Below are 21,242 nucleotides of genomic sequence, written 5' to 3' on the forward strand. Positions count from 1 at the left end.
TTTCTATCTATTACAATTTTTATTTTAGAAATTTATGGTGCATTGTTACATAATTAGCATAAGAAAAAAACAACACATTATGTACAGATTTTTAAAGTGAATTTGTGAAGTACTGTAAGTATATTATAGAATTACATTAGAATCCAAACCTCGCTCTGATAACGTGGCATCAATGCTTGGTTCATTTAAAGCCCTTGACCATATTGCTGTCAATATCCAGATGACCACCTATGCCCTGCAGTATTATTTGGATAGATGTAGTACTAATGAGGAAAACTTCCCAATGCACCTTCTTTCTAGGAACAGCCAAAAAGGCTTCAAACCAGTGTGTTACATTACATTTATAGACCATGTACAGAAAGACAAACAGATGGTGTAAGGAAAATGAGAAATGGTGTTAATCATATAACTGGTATAGTAGATTCGTAATATCACATTACACAAAGCAGATGATCATTTCTAATCCTGCAAGGCTGAGCTCAGTGGTACAAGTAATGCCTTCATCTCCCGTCTGGAATAAATGGAATATCCTCATTTCTTTCATCATCTCTCAAGGTAAGGTTTTACTGAGCTCCTGAATGGCCCAGCGATTGTCCTTAATCTTATCTCTTAGGCGAGTATATTCTTGAACCATCTCCTCAAATTCTGTGCCCAGGAATTCATAAGAGGCAAGGATCTGTCTGGATGCTGATAGTTCTGCGTTTTCAGATTTCACAGCAGCCTCCAAAGTAGACCTGGAAGATTGAAAAAGTGAGCAGGGAGCAGTCACATTACCCAGATCTACACCATTTGTTCCCCTTCTTTACCTGATGTATTTGTGAACTTCCACCTTCTCAGGAGTGTAAGTGTCAGTGAGAACTTGGAGCTCTTCCATCCTATAAAAAAAAAAAAAAAAAGAGGTGAGGAAGTGTCAGCCTGACAAGAATAAAAAAAAAAAGCCTCAAATAGTCGAGTCACAACTCTTACCGTAGTTTTAGAAACAAAGCGCTACTCTTTGTTTCCAGGTATTCAGCGTTCATCTTGTCTACTTCAGACTGTGCATGAAGACAGAGTTTGGAGACAGCCTGCCGGAAGAGTACCAGGCACCGCAAAAGCACCTAAAAATGCCAAGGAGAGTTTTTTTAAGCTTTACTTTTACCACAGAAAACAGTTTTCTCTAGGATGTATTCTAGAGTACGTAGTCATTTCACTTGACAAATCTGCACCATTAGTAGAGCCTTGCTTAGGTTCCTGCCCAAAGCCATCTAGATAAATCTTTTATTATTGAGAAACGTTTACTGTAGTTTCCTGACTTAAAGACGCACTTTTTAGTAATAAGAACTCTTGCTACAAAGTGTGTGTGTCTTATAGTCCAGAGGCAGCGTCCTGTGATATGATCGGTGCAGAGCAGAAAAAGAAGTTTAGCGATGCCTGATTGGAAGCTGCAAGAGCTGAGCAGCTAAAGAAACTTCCACCAAACTAGGTCCAGGACTTTTCAGGTCATGTTATCAGTCACATGCCTGAAAGGAACTGCAAGATGTGATAATGTATAATGTGTGTGTAAAAATGTGCATATAGCAGAGCTATAAGTGTCTGTGTGCGTATCTATATGTGCATATGCAATTGTGCTTGTAGCAGAGTTGTGTGTGTATTTTTGCAAGAAGCATCTTGTGTGTGTGTGTGTGTGTGTGTGTGTGTGTGTGTGTGTGTGTGTGTGTGTGTGTGTGTGTGTGTGTGTGTGTGTGTGTGTATATATATATATATATATATATATATATATATATACACATATGTAGCAGAACTGTGTATTTAATTGCGCATCCGTAGTAGAGCTTCACGGTATTGCGGTGGCTCAGCAGTTAGCACTGTTGCTTTGCAGTGCTGAAGTCCCAGGTTCAAATTCCACCAAGGACAACATCTGCAAGTATGCTTGTTCTCACAGTGTATACATGGGTTTCCTCCCACATTCCAAAGACATGCTGATAGGGAGTTTAGATTGTGAGCCCCAATGGGGACAGCGATGATAATGTTTACAGACTGTGAAGCACTGTGGAATATAATGGTGCTATATAAGCAAACATAATAAATAAGAGCTGTGCGTATAATACACCCTTCAGAGATACACTAATAGATCTATTACCTCTATTTTACATCCTACTACATTAAAATGACCTCTAAACTTTACATCACCGGGGAAGTTTAGATGGCGCTGGCAGAGCGGATCTGACACTGGAATGTGACGTCAAACAAGACAAAAGAATCCTCAATGGAAGTTATGTTATTGCCATATTATATAGTAATCTAAGTGCATGCACATAGATGTAGATACTCCCCATTTACTTACACGGGGATACATCTCGTGGTGTTTTTCAAGTAAAGCCCCCATTTCCTGATGTTTTTCTTGTTCATTTTTTAACCTCCTTTTTTCATCTTCCAGTGTCGTGGCAAGACGAACAGCTTTTGCAGCACGGAGAACTTCACTTTCCTCATCTGAAGAATAAGGCATAAATGGGAATACGTAATTAGTTATAGTCATCAAGACCAGGTAAAGCTACCGATTAAGGATCCACATAAAACTAAGCAAAGATATTTTCTTTACTACCTCAAACTAATAGTGGTTCATATAAAGACCCATATACAAGAGGATCGTATGATATGGCCTGTTCTGATCATTCACCTTGGCCAACAAGACACAAACTTCAGAATAACTTGTAGTGTACCTCCACTACTCCTAATGCACTTGTTTGGAACATACAGTAACACACTATAGGGAAAATAAGACTTCAAAAAGCTTCTTAAATTGAGTTTCATATAAATACTCAAAAAAACAATGTAGGGAACAGGCGATTTTTCAGGTTTTTTTTGCGCTTTCATTTTTCCTGTCCCTGTTCCAAGAGCTATAACTTTATATATTTTTCAAAAATTTTGTTTTAGCCTCAGATTTTACATTTTCTCAAGGAGAAATGAGTAAAAATTGCACCATAATTTGTCCCACAATTTCTTCTGATCATGGAATTACCTCATATGTGGCTGTACGATACTGCTTAGCCACACTGAGACTTGGGACGAAGCACTAGTTGCCTCCTGAAGCCCAGATTTTCCTAGAATAGTTTGTGGACTCCATGTACAGAGCCCCTTAGTGCCAGAAGTGCCGAAGTGACCCCATTTTGGAAATAATACCCCTTTGGGAATTTATATACAGGTGTAGTGATGATTTGACGCCATGAGCGTTTTCCAGAAACAAATTATTGTTTGATTCTATTGAGATCACATTTATCGGGCGCAACGCTGAGCACTTACATCAGGATTTCCATCTAAATCGCCAAATGACATGATTCCGATGAAACCCCCGAGGGATCAACTCACTATAATGAGGCAGCAGATTGATTATGGACTCAGTCTGGCCTCTGTTCAGTGGTGCCCTTTTCAGACGTACACAAAACTGTGGCCGACCACACTTTTGTGCTCACTTAAAAAGACGTGTAAAAGATGGACACTGCCGGGTCATAGGTCAGAGTGTCCAAAGTGCCTCCATCTGCCTCATTATGGTCGAAGATTCCCTAGGGAGGTTTGTCCTGAATCGTGTATTGCCAAGATTTACACGGACACCCCTCCAATTGCCATGACCATCGGCAGCCCGCGATTACCTTGCGCTGTGCCGATCAGGAGGGAGAGGGAAGGCTCTCCTAGCCTTCTAAATGCTGTGATCGCAGCATTTAGAGGGATAAACAGCCAGGGCTTGGCTATAAATTAAACCGAGCTCTTGGTGGTGATTGTGCAGGAATAGCTCCTGTGCCCATACGATTGCCAGGGTGTACCGATACATCCATTTTCTAGAACACACTGCAAAACAGGTCGTAGCCGTACATCCAATGTTGGAAAGGAGTTAATGCTGCATGACCAAACCACCCAGACACACTAGCCTTATCCTGAGACAAAAAAAAAAAAGAAAATACGGCTATTAAAGCATTTAAGATAATAAATTGGAACTCACCTGTTTCTGGTTGATGAAAAGACAAAAAAGTTAAGCATTTCTTTCGCAAGGCATCTTCCAGCTGCTTTTTCAACCGTTCTCTCATCCAAACCATATCCTGAAATGACAGGAGACCATCCAGACACCATATAAAATAATAGGATGGTATGTCGTGTTAAAAAGGAGGTGTTTTGTTACCCTAAGTGATGGCAGAAATTCATCCACGTGTTTCCTCTGCAATCCGAGAAGAGATGCAGGGTCAGAATCAAATATAGAGGGCAGAAGACGTGCGCACTCCGAGACCACAAAACACCGCTGCAGGTGGTCCAGAAACTGTACATGGTGGAGGGAATACAGGAAAGAGAGAATACAATAACACACATAAAATGCGAAGTAATACATGGCTCATCATTCTTACTGACAGGAACAAAGAACAGAAGTAACATAACCTTATTCTCCTCATCAGTCAGTGCATCCTCTTGCTTCTTCACCTGCAAGTCTATTAATATCTCCTGTAACAGGCGATGGAGAACTTCTGACCTGAACCAAGACATCCTCTCAAGTCGTAGCTCTCTCTGCGCCTTAAATGGAAAAAATAAAGCTTAGAAAATCATAAGGCGGGGAAATCTGTTAAACAGATAGTCAGTGACATCCACCAGACTCTCAGCCACACAACACAGATACGTGTTGCGGGACAGTAATGATGGAGCTAAAGATTTTCTGTTGCCGTGACTTAAGATCCCTCTGTACAGTTCCCTGTCCTTGTAATCATTATTCACGCCTATAAAAATGCCGAAATGCAGAGATTTCACAGTTACCTTGTGCAGGAGAAATGTGGCTGACAGAAGCCAGCAAGAGAGGGACATTAGTCAAGACACATCGTGCCACCAAAATTAGTGACCTCAGTTAATCACAACTATACTCAAGGATAGGCAACACAGAGGCGTCCTGCATCTTAAGGAGAGAGAGGAGAACATCAGACTAGCCATCTCCACCTTTTACACAGAGTTATGGTAGAAATTAAAGATGGCCTTGTAAGATTAGAAATATGGCTAAAATGTGATGACAAGCGATTATGCACAGAGGTAGGTACAGGGGTTACATTCTCAATAGAGCAGAAAAGAAACACTTTACTCTTCCTCTGCCAGGGATATCAAAAGCCCTGACTGGGTCAGAGTCGTTTTGTTAAAAAAGGTAGGCAATGATGAAGTATCAAGTCCTGTGACACTGCCCTACCACCAAATCGACCAAACACATTATGTCCCCTTCACACGTCCTGGCGATACCTGTACTAGAAAAAAACAGTACTGGTGAGATCTGTGTGCCATCCGAAAACATTTGCTGTGTGTCACGTACCGGTGCCTGTGAAAAGCAGTACAGTTAGCTGTTCCAAGGTGCCAGGTGCTAAAGGCAGCTTTCATCATTGTGGCCTGGTCTTCATTAGATCAGCGCAACCAGGTGACAATGATGAGAGTTGTATTCAGTACCAGCTGTGTACATAGCGTATATAATAATTTATAATCGTAAAAAAAAAAAAAAAAAAAAAAAAAAAATAGTGTGGGCTCCCACGTAATTTTTTTAAACCAGCAGAGAAAAAGCCGACCACTGATGTTAACATTCTGGGAAAATGGCCAAAAGCCATAACTGTTCCCAGGCAATTAATATCCACTCACAGCTGTTTGCTTAGCCTTTACTGGTTATTATAAAGGAGACCCGCCCACCAAAAAAAATTGATGTGGGACCCCCCTATAATCAAAAATGGCTAAACAAACAGCTGCGGCCTGATATTAATAGCCTGGAAAAGAGACATGGATATTGGCCCTCAGAAAACATCAGCTCTCAGCCACCCCAGAAATGGCACATCCGTAAAATAGGCCAATTCTAGTGCTTAGTCTCCCCTCTTCCCACTTGTTCTGTTAATAGGGTTGGGGTTGATGTCAGCTTCGTAATCTTAGTTGACATTACGCCAGTGGTTAGTAATGGAGAGGCGTTTATAAGACACCCCCATTACTAAAACCATAGTAAGTTTTGAAATAAACACACAGCAAGAATAAAATCCTCTCTCTGAAATAAACACTCCCAGACCCTCTTTTCCCCCATTTATTACAGTATAAATTAAAAAACAAAACCCCATATTCCTCACCTGTCCGACGATAGTCCATTTGTCCCACGCCAAACGTAATCCATCTCTGCTTGATCTGGATGCCTTGCTGAATGGTGGCATGATTGGACCGTTCAGCCTGACATCCAGGAAACACTGAGCTGAGCGTCAAAGCGCAGCTTCAGTGACCTGCATTATGAGCGACCCGATGAACTGAGGTGACCTCAATGAGATCGTCAATACCACCGTGAGAAATTTCTCACTGTGCTAGCAGTGACATCATGAAGGCTACCGCATTTCATCAGCCGGCTCACACTGAACTGAGCATGGGAACAGTTGACAGTGACCGGCGGTAACCTCTGACATTACCGCTAGTCAAAGAAGCTGCATCCCAAGCTCAGCTCAAAGTCTCCTGGATTCATGGCTGAATGGTCGCATCATGCCACTGTTCAGCCATATAATCCAGATGTAGTAGAGCTGGACTTCTTCGTGGGACAAATGGATTGTTAGACACATGAGGGATATGTTATTTTCTTATTTTCATTCTTACAGTAAAAATTGGGAAAATGAGGGTGGGGTGTGTTTATTTCATTTAAAGGACTTTACTCTTGGTGTGTCTTTTTTACAATATGACTGTGGTTTTAGTAATGGGGGACTCTTATAGACGCCTCTCCATTACTAACTCCTGGGCTTGATGTCATCTGACAATACAAAGCTGACATCAACCCCAACTCCATCACCCCACTTGCCACTGCACCAAGGTAAGTGGGAAGAGCGCCATTTCTGGGGCGGCTGAAGGCTGATGTTGGTAGTCTGGGAGGTGAAATCCCTGGCCCCTTCCAAGGTTATTAAACCAACCGACAGCTGTCTGTTTAGCATTTGCTGGTTAGAATTTATAGGGGAACCCTACGTTCTATTTTTCTGGACTTTCCCATAAACTAACCAGTAAAGACTAAGCAAATAGCTAATAGCCTCTGAACCTTTTGGGATATTTTCACCTCTCCCAAATTAGTTCCCTCTGCTGTTATCAAAATTATGAGGGAGCCCACATCAAATACACAGCGGCTGCTGAATACAGCGCCCATCATTGTCACCTGGTCGTGTTGAGTTCAGAGAGAGCAGTCGACAACGATCTCAGAATGGTCATCAGCCACCCAGCAGCTGGGAACAATGAAAACTGTACCGGGTTTCCCAGGAGCCAGTACATGTCACACAGATGACATCCTTGTGCCACACACATTTTGTCCATGCTGCACAAGAGGAAAAAAAACAAAAACAAAAGAAGGATATCTGCTAGTTTTTCACATGGACACACAGTAACTGACACGTGCTCACCACCATTGAATACAATGGGTGTGCATATGACCATATTTGCCGTCTTTAAAAAAACGGACCGCATAGGAGCATAAAAAACAGATGTGTGAAGGGGGCATTAGATGACTGTTGGAGTAACCCGATGTAAACGAGGGCTCCTGACTCTTCATTGACTTCTCCATTTGGGGAAAAGAAGGTTTAAGCAGTTGCATTTCAACATGTCAGAGACTTTTGCTATCAGAAACATACAATGCTATGGGAAGAGACCAGCAGTGGCTTGTTTCCCTCTCCACACCGAGAACATATGCACATTCAGCCACAGCAAGTGTCACGGTCCCACCACTCATTGTGAACTCCGTGAATAACAAGTCAGTCGTCCAGTCTGGAGCGGGGGTGTACTGAGCTGACGGTACTGTAAGTGATGGCTAAGCTGTCCAATTTGGGGCTGGTGTGTGCTGAGCTGTCAGCATTGTGACTGACAGTCCAGCCATCCAATCAGAGCCTGGGAGTGCTGGGTTTTCCTTAGGAATCTCCAGTCCTTGGTTACTACCTGGCTTTCTGCCAGTTGGCTCTGACCATGTTTGCCTAGCCCCTTTGTCTTGATCTACTAACTTCCTGGAATTCTGCCTAAAAACCCTGTCCTGACTACACCTTTGTCTTTCCCCTTAGATACTAAGAGAGCTTGTTGTAAACTGACACTGGACCTCTTGACTACCCTGTCTCACACGGCTTGTCTGGGTTTAGACACAGCAAGCATGCATGATGCCTGATGAAGAAACCTGAGTAGTCGCGAAAGCTTGCAATTTGTTACCATCTTTTCAGTTAGCCATTAAAAGGTATCAACCAGTGAGGACTCTCAAGTCTAAATATTTTTCTGTGCATAGGGTAGTCAGGATAAATAGCTGCCAACTGCTGGTCATCTGACAGCTGAGGTGACTGGCAGCCATTACTAACACAAGTGTACTCCGAGGAACAGGCATTCAACTAGAAAGACTATAATTTTGCCCTACTCATTAGAGTAAATGACAAAATTGTTGATGTACTAGTAGCAGTTCATATAGCAGGTCAGGCTTTAGAAACATCTATAGATGAAATACCTCAAAAAAATTTGTTGAATACATTCTTTACTATGAGATATATGTATTACAGGTCCTGAGAATTGCTTATGGTTAGAAATGTATCATCAAGGCAGAAGATCAAGTATATATGCAACTTTTAAGGAGTATTCCCATCTCGTAAATTTTTGGTAGAGCCACAAGATAAATACACGTGCAACTCACAAAATTAGAAAATCATCAAAAAGTTAATTTACTTCAGTTCTTCAATACAAAAAGTGAAACTCATTATATAGAGTCATTACAGAGTGATCTATTTCAAGTGTTTATTTCTGTTAATGTTGATGATTATGGCTTCCAGCCAATAAAAACCCAAAAGTCATTACCTCAGTAAATTAGAATACTTTAAAACACCAGCTTGAAAAAATGATTTTAAAATCCGAAATGTTGGCCTACTGAAATGTATATTCAGTAAATGCACTAAATACTTGGTTGGGGCTCCTTTGGCATCAATTGCTGCATCACTGTGGCATGGAGGCGATCAGCCTGTGGCACTGCTGAGGTGTTATGAAAGCCCAGGTTGCTTTGATAGCAGCCTTCAGATCATCTGCATTGTTGGGTCTGCTGTTTCTCATCTTCTTCTTGACAATACCCCATAGATTGTGTATGGAGTTAAGGTCAGGCAAGTTTGCTGGCCAATCAAGCGCAGTGATACAGATGTTTGTAAACCAGTTATTGGTACTTTTGGCAGTGTGGACAGGTGCCAAGTCCTTCTGGAGAATTAAATTTCCATCTCCTATAAGCTTGTTGGCAGAGGGAAGCATGAAGTGCTCTAAAATCTCCTGGTAGACGGCTGCGCTGACTTTGGTCTTGATAAAACACAGTGGACCTACAACAGCAGATGACACGGCTCCCGAAACCATCATTGATTGTGGATACGTCACACTATACCTTGGAAATCAAGGTCCCAGAGTCTGGAGGAAGAGTGGAGAGACATACACTCCAAGCTGCTTGAGGTCTAATGTGAAGTTTCCACAATCAGTGATGGTTTGGGGAGCCATGTCATCTGCTGGTATAGGTAACAGCTTTTTATCAAGACCAAAGTCAGTGCAGCCGTCACCTAGGAAATTTTAGAGCACTTCATACTTCACTCTGCCAACAAGCTTTCTGGAGTTGGAAATTTTATTCTCCAGCAGGACTTGGTACTTTTGGCAGTGTGGACAGGTGCCAATACCTGGTTTAAAAACAACAGCATCACTGTGCTTGATTGGCCAGCAAACTCACCTGACCTTAACCCCATAGAGAGGAAGATGAGAGACACTAGACCCAACAATGTAGACGAGCTGAAGGCTGCCATCAAAGCAACCTGGGCTTCCATAACACCTTAGCAGTGCCAGTGCCACAGGCTGATCGCCTCCATGCCACGCCGCCTTGATGCAGATGGACTTGTTCCAAAAATTCAAAAATGCTCGCTGAGTAATAAGCATCTCGAGCACACTGTTGCTCGAGCGAGTAACAAGCATGCTCGCTTATCAGTAGTGCTCAGAATTCCCACCACTTCTCCACAGAAAGCAGTGATACCAAAATATGTGCCTTTATAATCGGTCGGGCAAAAGGGAAGGGGGGGGGGGTAATCAGATCGCTTGTGCCAAAAAAATAAATGAATTAATTAAAAAATATTGTAATGGAGTAAAAAGATGTATTTGTGAATTGAAATAGTATATGAACCAAGTGGCAAGCAGTGAGCAGTGGGGATGATACTGCATCTTGATACTGCTCACTGCTAGTCCCTTCGTTCACATACTATTTTTTAGCTTTTATTACTAGAGCACCAACAATGATTTGTTCTGATGCAGGCTCTTGATAATAAGATTCTGCTGCTCATAGAAATGTAAGCACCATCTTATTTTTTCACAATGGCATTGATGAATCAAGTATCCATTATTAGGTTTTTGCCTTTTATCAATTTTAGATTCGTTGAGCCATTTGTCTTTTCATTATAGCACCCACAATAATTATATCTTGTATTTATTTTTCTCCCTTTACATTCTATGTTATCAGTGGTTCTTATGTAAGGGTACCATTACACTAAGCGACGCTCCAGCGATCCAGACAACTATACGACCTGGTAAGGATCTCTGGTGCGTCGCTAAATGGTCGCTAGTGAGCTGCCAAACAGACAGATCTACTCAAAGACGCAGCAACGTTCCGGCGATCCGTATAACGACCTCGGCAGTCGTTGGTACCTAGTCATACAGCAGTTATTCTGACGACTCACGCCTTTGTCCGAGTTCTGCATCGCCAACGAGGTCGCTCGTCAGCGTCAAACACAGAGATGGATACTGGCCAGCGGGACGCCAACAATCAGAAAATGGCCTGGGACATTCAAGCACGATCAGCAATATCCAGCAGGGGGGGCGGTCGCCGCTATGTGTCACACGTAGCGAGATCGCTGGCGCGTCACAAGATCGGAGACGCAACAGCGATCTCGCTAACGATCTCGTTATGTGAGACGGGGCCTTAAAGCACACTTTATTCACACCCAGCAGGGCGCATCTTTGAATATGAACCCTTTTTCGTCTATTTAAACCTCATACTGTTGCATTGATCCCTGTATGTGAAGGTAGTCTGCTGTATGTACAGCAAAACCAGAAACGTCCATCTACTTTTACTCCATGCGATGCATTTATGGCACAGCCTGTAAACATACTATAAAAGGGAAGAGATAAAAATACCCATTTAACGATTATTCTCCAGTCACCTCCAACTATTGGCAGCTGCACTATTTTGTAGCAGGGGTGTCAGGAACAGCATTACTCAGAATTAGTGGTTACCAGATCAGAATCACATCGCTGGCACATGACAAGTAGCCATATAATTGGCATGTCACTCCGGGATCATCCCAACAGATGCCAAGCATGACGCCCAGCACTGAACAACAGGGATTTTATTAGTGTACCAGTTTTCACTGTAATGCCAGGCGCAGGTAATTTCTATCCAAAATTGGAAAGGTTCAGCAGGGATCCTCATATGTAATTCTCTGAATTGTTCCATTCATCTGTCAGACCGGACTGCAATATAGTATAGAAAATCTGAATGATAAAAAGAGGATAACTCGGACAATGAAATTAAGAATTAAAAAACAAAAATCATTATCTCCCGGGGCGGCACGGTGGCTCAGTGGTGGGGTCCTGGGTTCGAATCCCACCAAGGACAACATCTGCAAGGAGTTTGTATGTTCTCCCCGTGTTTGCGTGGGTTTCCTGCCACATTCTAAAGACATACTAATAGGGAATTTAGATTGTGAGCCCCATCGAGGACAGTGATGATAATGTGTGCAAACTGTAAAGCGCTGCGGAATATGTTAGCGCTATATAAAAATAAAGATTATTATTATTAATTCAATTGTAGAAGTGTATGCCCTCAGAGAGAAAATCATCCCTAGAACGGTCCACGTACATCCCATAGTAAGCAAATCATCCCAGAAAGAGTTTACGTACTTTCCCATAGGGAGAAAAATCGTCCCTAAAAGGATCTCAATTTCAATAGTGAATCATCCCTGAAACAGTTTACGTACTTTCCGATAGGGAGCAAATCCATCCCTAAAAGGGACTACGTACATTCCCATAGGGAGTAAATCTTCCCTAAAAGAGTCTACGTACATTCCCATAGGGAGCAAAAGTTCCCTAAAAGAGTCTACGTACATTCCCATAGGGAGCAAATCTTCCCTAAAAGAGTCTACATTCCTTCCCATAGGGAGCAAATATTCCCTAAAAGGGGTCTACATTCATTCCCATAGGGTTTCTCCCTATGGGAATGAATGTAGACCCCTTTTAGGATTACTCTTCCCTAAAAGGGTCTACGTACATTCCCATAGTTAGCAAATCATCCCTAAAGGGTCTACGTACATTCCCATAGGGAGCAGCACCAACAGAGCACTCTGCCCATCCTGCCTACCAGAGCATTACCGTCTCCAGATCGCGGAACAGCTTGGCATTAGCCCCACTTGGCTCCAGAATTTGGCATAACTCTAGTAAGAGTTTACCAAAGTGAGGATAATTCTCCAGATCTTCTTCCTCCAACTGAAGAATCGGGAGACGTCTAGTCACTAAAAGGAGAGACACATTTATCAGTCAGATGACAACTCCGGGAGGACATAAACATTCAACAATTGTGTTTTTGTATTTAAGAAAGGGAGAAAACATGTTTGCATCTGCAGGATGTTGAGGGTACCATGTCCTCCTGTATAACCTTCTCGAGTGAAGAACCCGCCACATACCCTTCCTTTTAGTTCACCGTCCATGTGGCTGGCAGACACAGACGAGCATCAGACATCACCAGTCCCCGTGTTATTCACTTATAGATTACCTCCAGTTGGCGCGCGCGCACACACACACACACACACACACACACACACACACACACACACACACACAGGAGAGGTGGCAGTGCCGCCTCTTGCCTGCCGGCGTTGTGGCAAGATACAGTGCCAGGCTGGAAGTTAAGAGGCGGTACTCCTGCCCCCCCACAGCAGCCACAGGATGGAATGGGACGTGCCAATCAATTCACACCAACTCTAAAAGAGACTAAAATGGACAATGACAGGCAGGACATTCACTGTGGCTCCTAAGGCTATGTGCACACACTGCGGAATCACCTGCGGTTTTTTCCGCGCGGAACCGCAGATAAAGTGACCTGCGGTTTCCCACCTCTACTATGTTAAAGGTGTGAAACTGCAGCGGAATCTGCAGAAATATTTGACATGCTGCGGTTTAGAAACCGCAGCAAAACCGTGTGGGAAAAAAACGCAGCGTGGGCACAGCGGTCTTTAAAACCCATAGGGTAACATGGTACTGTACCATGTCAGCGGAACTGCTGTGGCTCCGCAGGGCCAAAAACGCTGCGGAACCGCAGCAGAATCCGCAGCGTGTGCACATAGCATAATACTGTTCAGAGGATTACAGGCTAACTCACATAACTAGCTGTAGGGCAGAATAAAAAAAAAAAAAAGCTAAACAACAGCACCTCTCAATCATGTGGCCATGTCTGGTACTGCACCTCAGCTCCATTTAAGAATTGGGACTTATTTGCAGCTAAACCGCAGTACCAGCCAGTTACATGAAAAAAAAAAGTGGCGCTGTTGAGGTTTGCTGTGATGGGGCAGTGGTAACACCACGTACTGGATGTCAGATCACCAGTATCTCATCAAGACACACATTTTTGTATATGTTGGATTCCCTGATGTCCATAGGCATGAGAAGTGGCCGCGCATGTGCAGTCACTCCACCTCGCAGGCAATGGAGATACATAGACTAACGTACATACAGGACTTCCCTTGACACAACCGACAAACACACGGTAACAACCGTGTCCTCACCATACTGGAAGTTCCGGGCCGCCATCTCCTCAGTGTGCAGTCTCCGCCAAGCCTCCTCTCACGTCTCCTGTCACTTGCCCCCGTTATACATGTCGGGTCTCACACCAAAGCGGGAAAGATTCAAACTGACGTCACTGGCAAAAGCTCTGGGCACGGCCACTAGAGGGAGCGCACACTACTACAGTTATTTCCCTTCAGGCTCTACGGAAAGATGGCGGCCGCCTGGAGCCGGCCAGTGTGAGTCAGCGCAGCGTTATCCCTCCGCCGGATTCCTGATACACAAGTGACTCATTGCATGAACTGTGCAGTTATAACGTGAGGTAAAGGAGTTTCGGTGGACATTGTTTAAGGAGGAGAATTGCGTGAGGCTATGGGCCCACGTAGCGTTTCAAAACGCACACTGAAAACCGGACTCCTTCCCAGAAATCGCGCGATTTTACCGCGATTCTGTTCGCGATTTTGCCGCGATTTTCTCAAGCACTTTCCAAGCGATCTGAAGCATCGCTTGGAAAGTGACAGGTTGGTCACACTCGTCAAACATAGTGTTTGACAAGTGTGAGCAGCTTTTTACTATTGAGGCCGCCTATGTGGCATCAATAGTAAGGCTAAGTGCACACGTACCGGAAATTACCGCGAGAATTCCGGAATTCCATTCCGCTGGAAAACCGCATTTTAAATTCCCGCGATTTTCCCGCGGAAAAACTAGCATTTTGCAAGCGTAATTAGCTTGCAAAATGCTAGCGTTCTCCAAGCGATCTGTAGCATCGCTTGGAGAACTGATTGACAGGTTGGTCACACTGGTCAAGCATAGTGTTTGACGAGTGTGACCAACTTTTTACTACTGAGGCCGCCTATGCAGCATCAGTAGTAAAAGATAGAATGTAAAAAAAAATAAAAAATATTGTTATTCTCACCTTCCGGCGCCCCGCGCATCCGTTCCCAGTAATCCTTTGCGAAAATGCCCGCGATGACGTCCGTTCTCGCGGGATCGCGACGTCTCGCGGTAATTCGCGATGACGTCACGCGAATGACCGCGAGACTTCGCGATCCCGCGAGAACGGACGTCATCGCGAGCATTTTCGCAAAGGACTACTGGGACCGGAGCGTGAAGAGAAGCGGGAAGGCTGCGCGGGACGTCGGAGGGTGAGAATAACAATATTTTTTATTTTAAATTCTATTTTTTACAGGGATATGGTACCCACAGCCCGGAGGACAGTCTCCTCTCCTCCGGACCGTGGGTACCATCCGCAATTGTTCTGCTTACTTTCCGCATGGTGGGCACAGGCACATGCGGGAAGGAAGCGGAACAATGCATTCCTATGGGTGCGGGATCACCGCGATCTTCCGCAAATTAATGAGCATGCTGCGGTTTTTACCGCAAAGCGATTCCGCCGCGGTAAAAACCGCAGCATTAGCACCGCCATGCGGAATCCCATAGGAATGCATGGGATGCTTATCTTTCGCGTTTTCGCGGCAAAATCGCGCGGTTAAAACTGCCGCGGAAACGCGAAAAAAATGCAACGTGTGAACTCAGCCTTAAAGATAAAATGTTAAAAATGATAAAAAAAATAAAAAATCGGGGTATATTTACCTTCCGACGCCCCGCGATGCATTCCCGGGCCTCAGCGTTCCCAGTAATGCCTTGCGAGACCTGTGATGACGTTGGTCTCGCGTTACTATAGCGATCTGGCGAGACTACGTCATCACAGGACCTTGCCGCAAGGCATTACTGGGAATGCTGAGACCCGGGAATGCAGCGCGGGACGTCGGAAGGTAAATATACCCCGATTTTTTATTCTTTTTTTACAGGGGTATGGTACCCAGGGCCTGGAGGACAGTCTCCTCTCCTCCACACCGTGGGTACCAACCGCACATGAGACGCTTAACTTCCCGCATGGTGGGCATAGCCACATGCGGGAAGTAAGCGGTTCTCATGCATTCCTATGGGTGCGGAATCGCGGCAATTCTTTGCGATTCCACACAAAAGAATGACCATGCTGCGATTTTTTCCGCGATGCGATTCCGCCGCGGAAAAAAGCGCAGCATTAGCACAGCATGTGCGGAATGCATGGGGGGCGTTCTGTACACGATTTTTAAACGTTTTCGTGCCGAAAATCGCAGCAAAAAACGCTTAAAAATTGCATCATGGGCACACAGCCTAAAAGGAAGCAACGGCTTGCACCAGTAGTGACGTGATGACGTCAGTGCACCAGTCACCTCACCATTACAGCCGATCACTAGTCTCTGACGACGGTTGGCTGCAGCGGACAAGTGGCTGATGGATGGGTCACAGCCTCCAGTACGAGGCGACAGGCAGTGACGCTGAAGTGCTGACAATGTAAGTATACTAGCGGAATTCCTGTTGTGAGACTGAGATTCAAAAACACAATACAGGACAATTAAGGGTATGTGCACACGCTGCGGATTTGGCCCTGCAGAACCGCAGCAGTTCCGCAGTGTACAGTACCATGTTAACCAATGGGATTTCAAAACCGCTGTGCACATGCTGCGGATCTTTCCGCAGTTTTAAATCAGCAGCATGTCAATTCTTTCTGCGGATTCCGCAGCGGTTTGACACCTGTTCCGTTGTCCAGGACTCAATCCGCAGGGGAAAACCGCAGGTCACGTTACCTGCAAATCTGCAGGTGAATCCGCAGCGTGTGCACTCACCCTTAAGTTAATTGAAAGCCATGTGGTGTAATCCAACTCCAAATCCACAACCCAGTCTGCAGGTCAGGGCGCATACTCAGGAAGTTTTGGGAAAAATGCTAGTGCGGTTTTTGGGAGTCAAATCCAGAAGTGAATCCAGTATAAAGGAGAAGTATTTTGGTCCTTACTTTATATTTCCAATCTCTCTTGAACAAACATTTTGGGTTAGGATCAAAAAACTGCACTGATGGTTTGTTTACTGAAAAAAGGGGTAAAATGCAAAAAAAACCCCAAAACACTAAGGGTATTTCCCGGCGTATAAGACGACCCCCCAACTTCTCCAGCTAAGAAAATTTTCTTAAAAGTCGGGGGTCTTCTTATATGCCATGTGTCATCTTATATGCCGGGTGCGGGGGAGTGGTCCCGATGACAAAGGGAGGGTGTACGTGGAGTTATCATCCCACTTTTACCTCATTGGTGGCAGCGGTGCTGACTGCGGGTCTCTGTGCTGGGGATCGGCGGCTACTCCATCTGCACCGTGGTGGCTCTGTTCCTGGGGATCGGTGGCTCCTCTTTGTCCAGCGTGAGGGCGCTGTGCTGGGGGGCGGCTGCAGAGGCTCTCTGTCCAGCGTCGGGGCTCCTCCAGCATTTCCGGTGGCCTCCCTGAAAATGGCCGCCGGAGCCCGTGTATGCTCAGATTCAGATCTCGGGACGAGATCTGAATCTGAGCATGCGTGGGCTCCGGCGGCCACTTTCCCAGAGGCCACAACATCGCAGCAATGGAGCTGCCTGGGCCTCCGGGCTTTGGGGAAATGCCGGAGGAGCCCCGACGCTGGACAAAGAGCCTCCGCAGCCTCCCCCACGCTGAACAAAGAGGAGCCGCCGACCCCCAGCACTGAGCCGCCACACTGCTGAAGGAGGAGCCGCCGCACCGCTGCCACCAATGAGGTAAAAGGGGGATGATAACACCATTTACACCCTCCCTTGTTCATTGGGACCACTCCCCCCCATATGCACCCGGCGTATAAGACGACCCCCGGCGTATAAGTCGACCCCCGACTTTTAAGATTTTCAGGGGTTAAAAAGTTGTCTTATACGCCAGAAAATACGGTACACATGTTAGTGACAAATACAATTATTCTAATGTTGGTTCTACATTATGGACATGTATTTATTTAATACATGATTATTTCAAGGAACAAAATGTTGTGGGGGTCCCCCTATTATTTATAGACAGCAACACTATACTACGGTGATTGTATATGTCTCTGACATATATATATGTATAGATTATATATTATGTATCTTATATATGAAATGTATGTATGTATAATTTATATATATATTGCATAGTAAGATTGAACAAAAGCTGCTAATTCAATTGCCGACTTCTGTAAAATCAATACAAAACCCGACATGAAATAACACATGGTTAACATACAGTAAACCATTTCATGTATTTTTTTTATAAGTCCTTGACTAATAAATAGATTAGAGTTTGTGTGTAAAATTTGGGAAGCCGGCTATTGAATTAACGGCTTTTGTTCAATCTTACTGTGCAATATATAATATACATACATATATCCGATTTTTAATCAGATTGCACTCATCTGATTTTCGCACCAGTGAGTATGAGCCCTAATATAATGGTCTCTGCTGAGCTCTATGTTGGGGATTCTGAAAGAATTCTCAAAAAAACAGCATTCCAACAGGAACCCCAACAGAGTCGCTGTAACACCGTCTGACCTCCGTTTTGGCAGTATTCGTCCTTTTCGGATATACACAAAATTGTGATCTGCCCCTTTTCATGTCTAAAAAAGACAATTACTACCAGGACGGAGATCAGTGTCCACAGTGACTCCGTCAGCTTCACTGCACGGACCCGTCGAGTTTACCTTACATGCTCACGGTCCGTAGGGATAAAATACCCTTTATTATGGCAATCTTTATTACACTCATAGATTTGCTATGTAGCAACAGGGAATTTTACTGTCCTGTCCCTGCACTGCTTCATTATAAGTAGTTTTGCACTTGTTAGACCGGCTTCACAGATCGGCATTTCATGGCCAGCCCACACTAACAGCCTGTATGAGGCACGTCATTCAGGCCAAGAGACCACCTGTGGCACGTCCATACATAGACCATGATATGCAGATATGTAAAGCTCTATTGAATGAATGATTGCTTCTAAAGCTGGTTATAATATGGTTATTCCCATAATGTAATAGACAAGTATGTGAAAAATAAAACAAATGCAATTTATTAGACATAGGTGGCTTCTGGATCCACACTGTGTGACTGGGATGATTTCTATGTACAATCCTTGTACTGATGCACACAGATTGGGTCCTTTATTTGTAGTCTGAGAACTGTCTGTATAGCCTTCATTCATCCTTTTCCACCTTTATTTGTATAAAAGCATTTAGGTCAGGACAAAAGGATTTTCTTCCTCTTCCTCCGTTGGTCGGCTCTTCCTCTTCCGCTTCTCTTTCCCAGTTTGGATTGTAGAGATGCTGGGGAAGAAGTTGGATCTCTGTGGAAGGTAACCGATCAGACAGGGAGCCATAAACACGATTGGTCTTATTGCCATGCTTAGAGTGCGAGTCAATGCTGTAACAGAGCCTGGACAGATCTGGTGCTCGGAAGCGAGGCGGCCGGGCAACCCAGACACCAGGTTCAGACAGACTGTCCTCTTCATCCGACATTAACTCTTCTGTCACACCTTCCCACAGGGCTTGCTCTTCTGGTGGAAACTGCTGTACACCCCAAGATCGATTTGCAAAAAGCTGTACAGAGACATTTTTGCAAGTTAATGAAGTATATAGATGACAAAATATAAATCCAAACCATATTTATTGCTGCAAACAACTTTTTTTTTTCCCCTCAAAAAGGCAACACACGAAACGCGCGTCGGGGTACCGCCACCACTTGAGGTAATGTAGGCCACTTTCTCCCTCATGATTTGTTCAGGTCACCTTATCTATTACATGCTATTGGGCTGACAGCTTTATGGATTTTTTCCTCTTTACCTTTGCTTACTTAAGCCAAAAAAACGCTTTCAGTCTATATTTTTATGTATTTATACTTGGGACCTATTTTCAACATTGTATAAGAGGGGGTCAGCTCCCCTCTATTTTGATTCCTTTTTCCTCCCATATCAGGCCTATTTCATGTGCATGAATTGCAAGTGAAGTTTTTCCCAGTTTACTCAAATATTTTTAATAGGCTTTCTTTGATGTTTTAGTGGCTTGCTTACTTTAACTGTGTGGTTCATTTGTACATTGTGCCTCCATTTATGATATTTTTTATATTGCTTAAATAAAATTCTGCTGTTTTATTATTTTTTGGCATATAGCTTCTCTCAGTTTTTTGTCACTTAAAGGGGCTGTCTGGTCTTCTGCTAACATTCTGTAGTAATTCTAAGTCTGTGGCCACATTCCGACTAGACATCCTTGACCTCACACAATTCACGTGCCTTGACAGAGGGCGAGCACGTCTAGTCAGCACACAAATCAGATTCTTGCGGTGACATGACATTCTGCTCTCACCGACAATACTGAAAAATCCTGACATAGTGACTTCAGACTTTTAGCAGGAGACCTGACAACCCCTTTAAATGAGTCAGAATTCATAGCTACTTTTAAACTAACAAATTATGGTATTTATAGAAAAGAACGCCATGCCGAGTGAGAACCAGCTCATCTCTCTGTGTGCTGACCCTGTATCTGCGACTTCTCAACTTCTTTTCTTCTTTTTCTCTCAGACTCTTGAAAGGATTCATTGAGTTTCGGTATTCCCTTCTCTTTGTCAGAAAGTAGGCAACACAGGCACCTAGAGTAAAATAAGAACACCTTAGAAAGCTGAGTATACAACAGGTAACTGAACAGCAGCTCAGCCTAAATAGAGAATTAATTTACACAAAGTGCTGAAACTTGTTGGAGAGCCTTTGCAGTTCTTCAGAACTTCGAGGAGTATTCCTTGGTGAATTATTAAAGTGCCCCTGTCAGCAGGATTGTGCACAGTAACCTACAGACAGTGTCAGGTCGGTGCCGTTATACTAATTACAATGATACCTGGTGATGAAATCCATCTTGAGGTTGTTGTGTAATCTTTATTTTCAGTTAGTAATATGCTCGTGTTTCTGGGTAGCCTATATGGGGGTCTTCATATGGCGCTCTGATTAGGTATTCATCAGTATGGCTTCTGACCGGTCTCTGATCGGTCATTGAACTGCCCCCTAGTTTACATACTGAATATAATATGTTTTGGAAAAAAAAAAAAAATTTCACATTCAGCAGGCATGTATTCAGAAAAAAAAAATCTCTCTCAAAATGTCGTCGGCTGTGCCTGTACAGTAGCATCTATCGGATGAGCTTGTTGACACCACATGTGCCTCACAGAAATTTATACCATTGGGCGGTGATGAAAGAAAAAATTACATTTTTACCACTAAAATGTTGTTTTAGCCTCAAATTTTTAATTTTTATAAGGTCTAAGGCTGGTTTCATACTAGCTTTTTGCGCAGCACATTGTGCGCGTCCATGCGCATGCGTACCTATGTTTAACATGTCGTGCACATGGTCTTGCGTTTGCACGCGTTCGTATGCGTTTTCGTGCCCATGCGTTTTTGGAAGGTGTGCGCCTAGGCGCGCCAGATGCAACCTGTTGCACTTTTGGGTCCGCCGAAAGGCGTCAAAAAAACGCATGTGCACGCTTGCGCACAGAATGCGAAAAATAATGCATTACAGTCTATGGGAACGCAGGCGTGCGCATAGACGTGCGTTCGTCTGTGTT

At 44.0% G+C, this 21,242-nt stretch overlaps 2 protein-coding genes and 1 long non-coding RNA gene across 7 annotated transcripts in view; 1 reads left to right on the forward strand and 2 right to left on the reverse strand.

The window, feature by feature from the left end:
- On the reverse strand, positions 1-14,066 carry HAUS4 (HAUS augmin like complex subunit 4). 2 transcript variants are annotated; one of them, XM_073575448.1, is made up of 9 exons: positions 13,800-14,066; positions 12,391-12,530; positions 4,402-4,533; positions 4,151-4,285; positions 3,974-4,070; positions 2,324-2,469; positions 967-1,097; positions 807-875; positions 1-734 (listed from the first exon to the last, which is right to left on the reverse strand). In XM_073575448.1, the coding sequence occupies exons 1-9, from the start codon at positions 13,822-13,824 to the stop codon at positions 551-553; spliced, it is 1,059 nt and encodes a 352-aa protein (XP_073431549.1). In that variant the 5' UTR covers positions 13,825-14,066; the 3' UTR covers positions 1-550. The 2 variants fall into 2 exon arrangements, with proteins under 2 accessions (XP_073431549.1, XP_073431550.1); XM_073575449.1 differs by lacking the exon at positions 13,800-14,066 and having other exon boundaries at positions 12,380-12,530.
- Positions 14,004-21,242, forward strand: part of LOC141089132 (uncharacterized) — a 21,225-nt gene continuing 13,986 nt past the window's right edge. The window contains exons 1-2 of the long non-coding RNA XR_012232184.1: positions 14,004-14,119; positions 19,340-20,323. This is a non-coding gene — a long non-coding RNA (uncharacterized lncRNA). The remainder of the gene's footprint in view (positions 14,120-19,339; positions 20,324-21,242) is intronic.
- CUNH14orf93 (chromosome unknown C14orf93 homolog) overlaps positions 18,686-21,242 on the reverse strand; it is a 43,836-nt gene continuing 41,279 nt past the window's right edge. For all 4 annotated transcript variants that reach the window (XM_073575444.1, XM_073575447.1, XM_073575446.1 and 1 more), the window contains exons 6-7: positions 20,167-20,279; positions 18,686-19,234 (exon numbers count right to left, since the gene is read on the reverse strand). In XM_073575444.1, coding sequence (XP_073431545.1) covers positions 18,833-19,234; positions 20,167-20,279 — 515 coding nt within the window. In that variant the 3' untranslated portion in view covers positions 18,686-18,832. The remainder of the gene's footprint in view (positions 19,235-20,166; positions 20,280-21,242) is intronic.

Source organism: Dendrobates tinctorius, unplaced genomic scaffold (genome assembly GCF_039654945.1).
Source record: "Dendrobates tinctorius isolate UK_male_01 unplaced genomic scaffold, ASM3965494v1 ptg000044l, whole genome shotgun sequence".
NCBI classification, from domain to species: domain Eukaryota; kingdom Metazoa; phylum Chordata; class Amphibia; order Anura; family Dendrobatidae; genus Dendrobates; species Dendrobates tinctorius.

Coding starts and splice junctions, on each gene's coding strand:
- HAUS4 (XM_073575448.1), bottom strand. CDS start 13,824: ATGGCGGCCCGGAACTTCCAGTATG. Junction 4,534..12,390: donor TGTTCCGCGATCTGGAGACG/GTAATGCTCTGG, acceptor TTTCCATTTAAG/GCGCAGAGAGAGCTACGACT. Junction 4,286..4,401: donor TGACTGATGAGGAGAATAAG/GTTATGTTACTT, acceptor CACCATGTACAG/TTTCTGGACCACCTGCAGCG.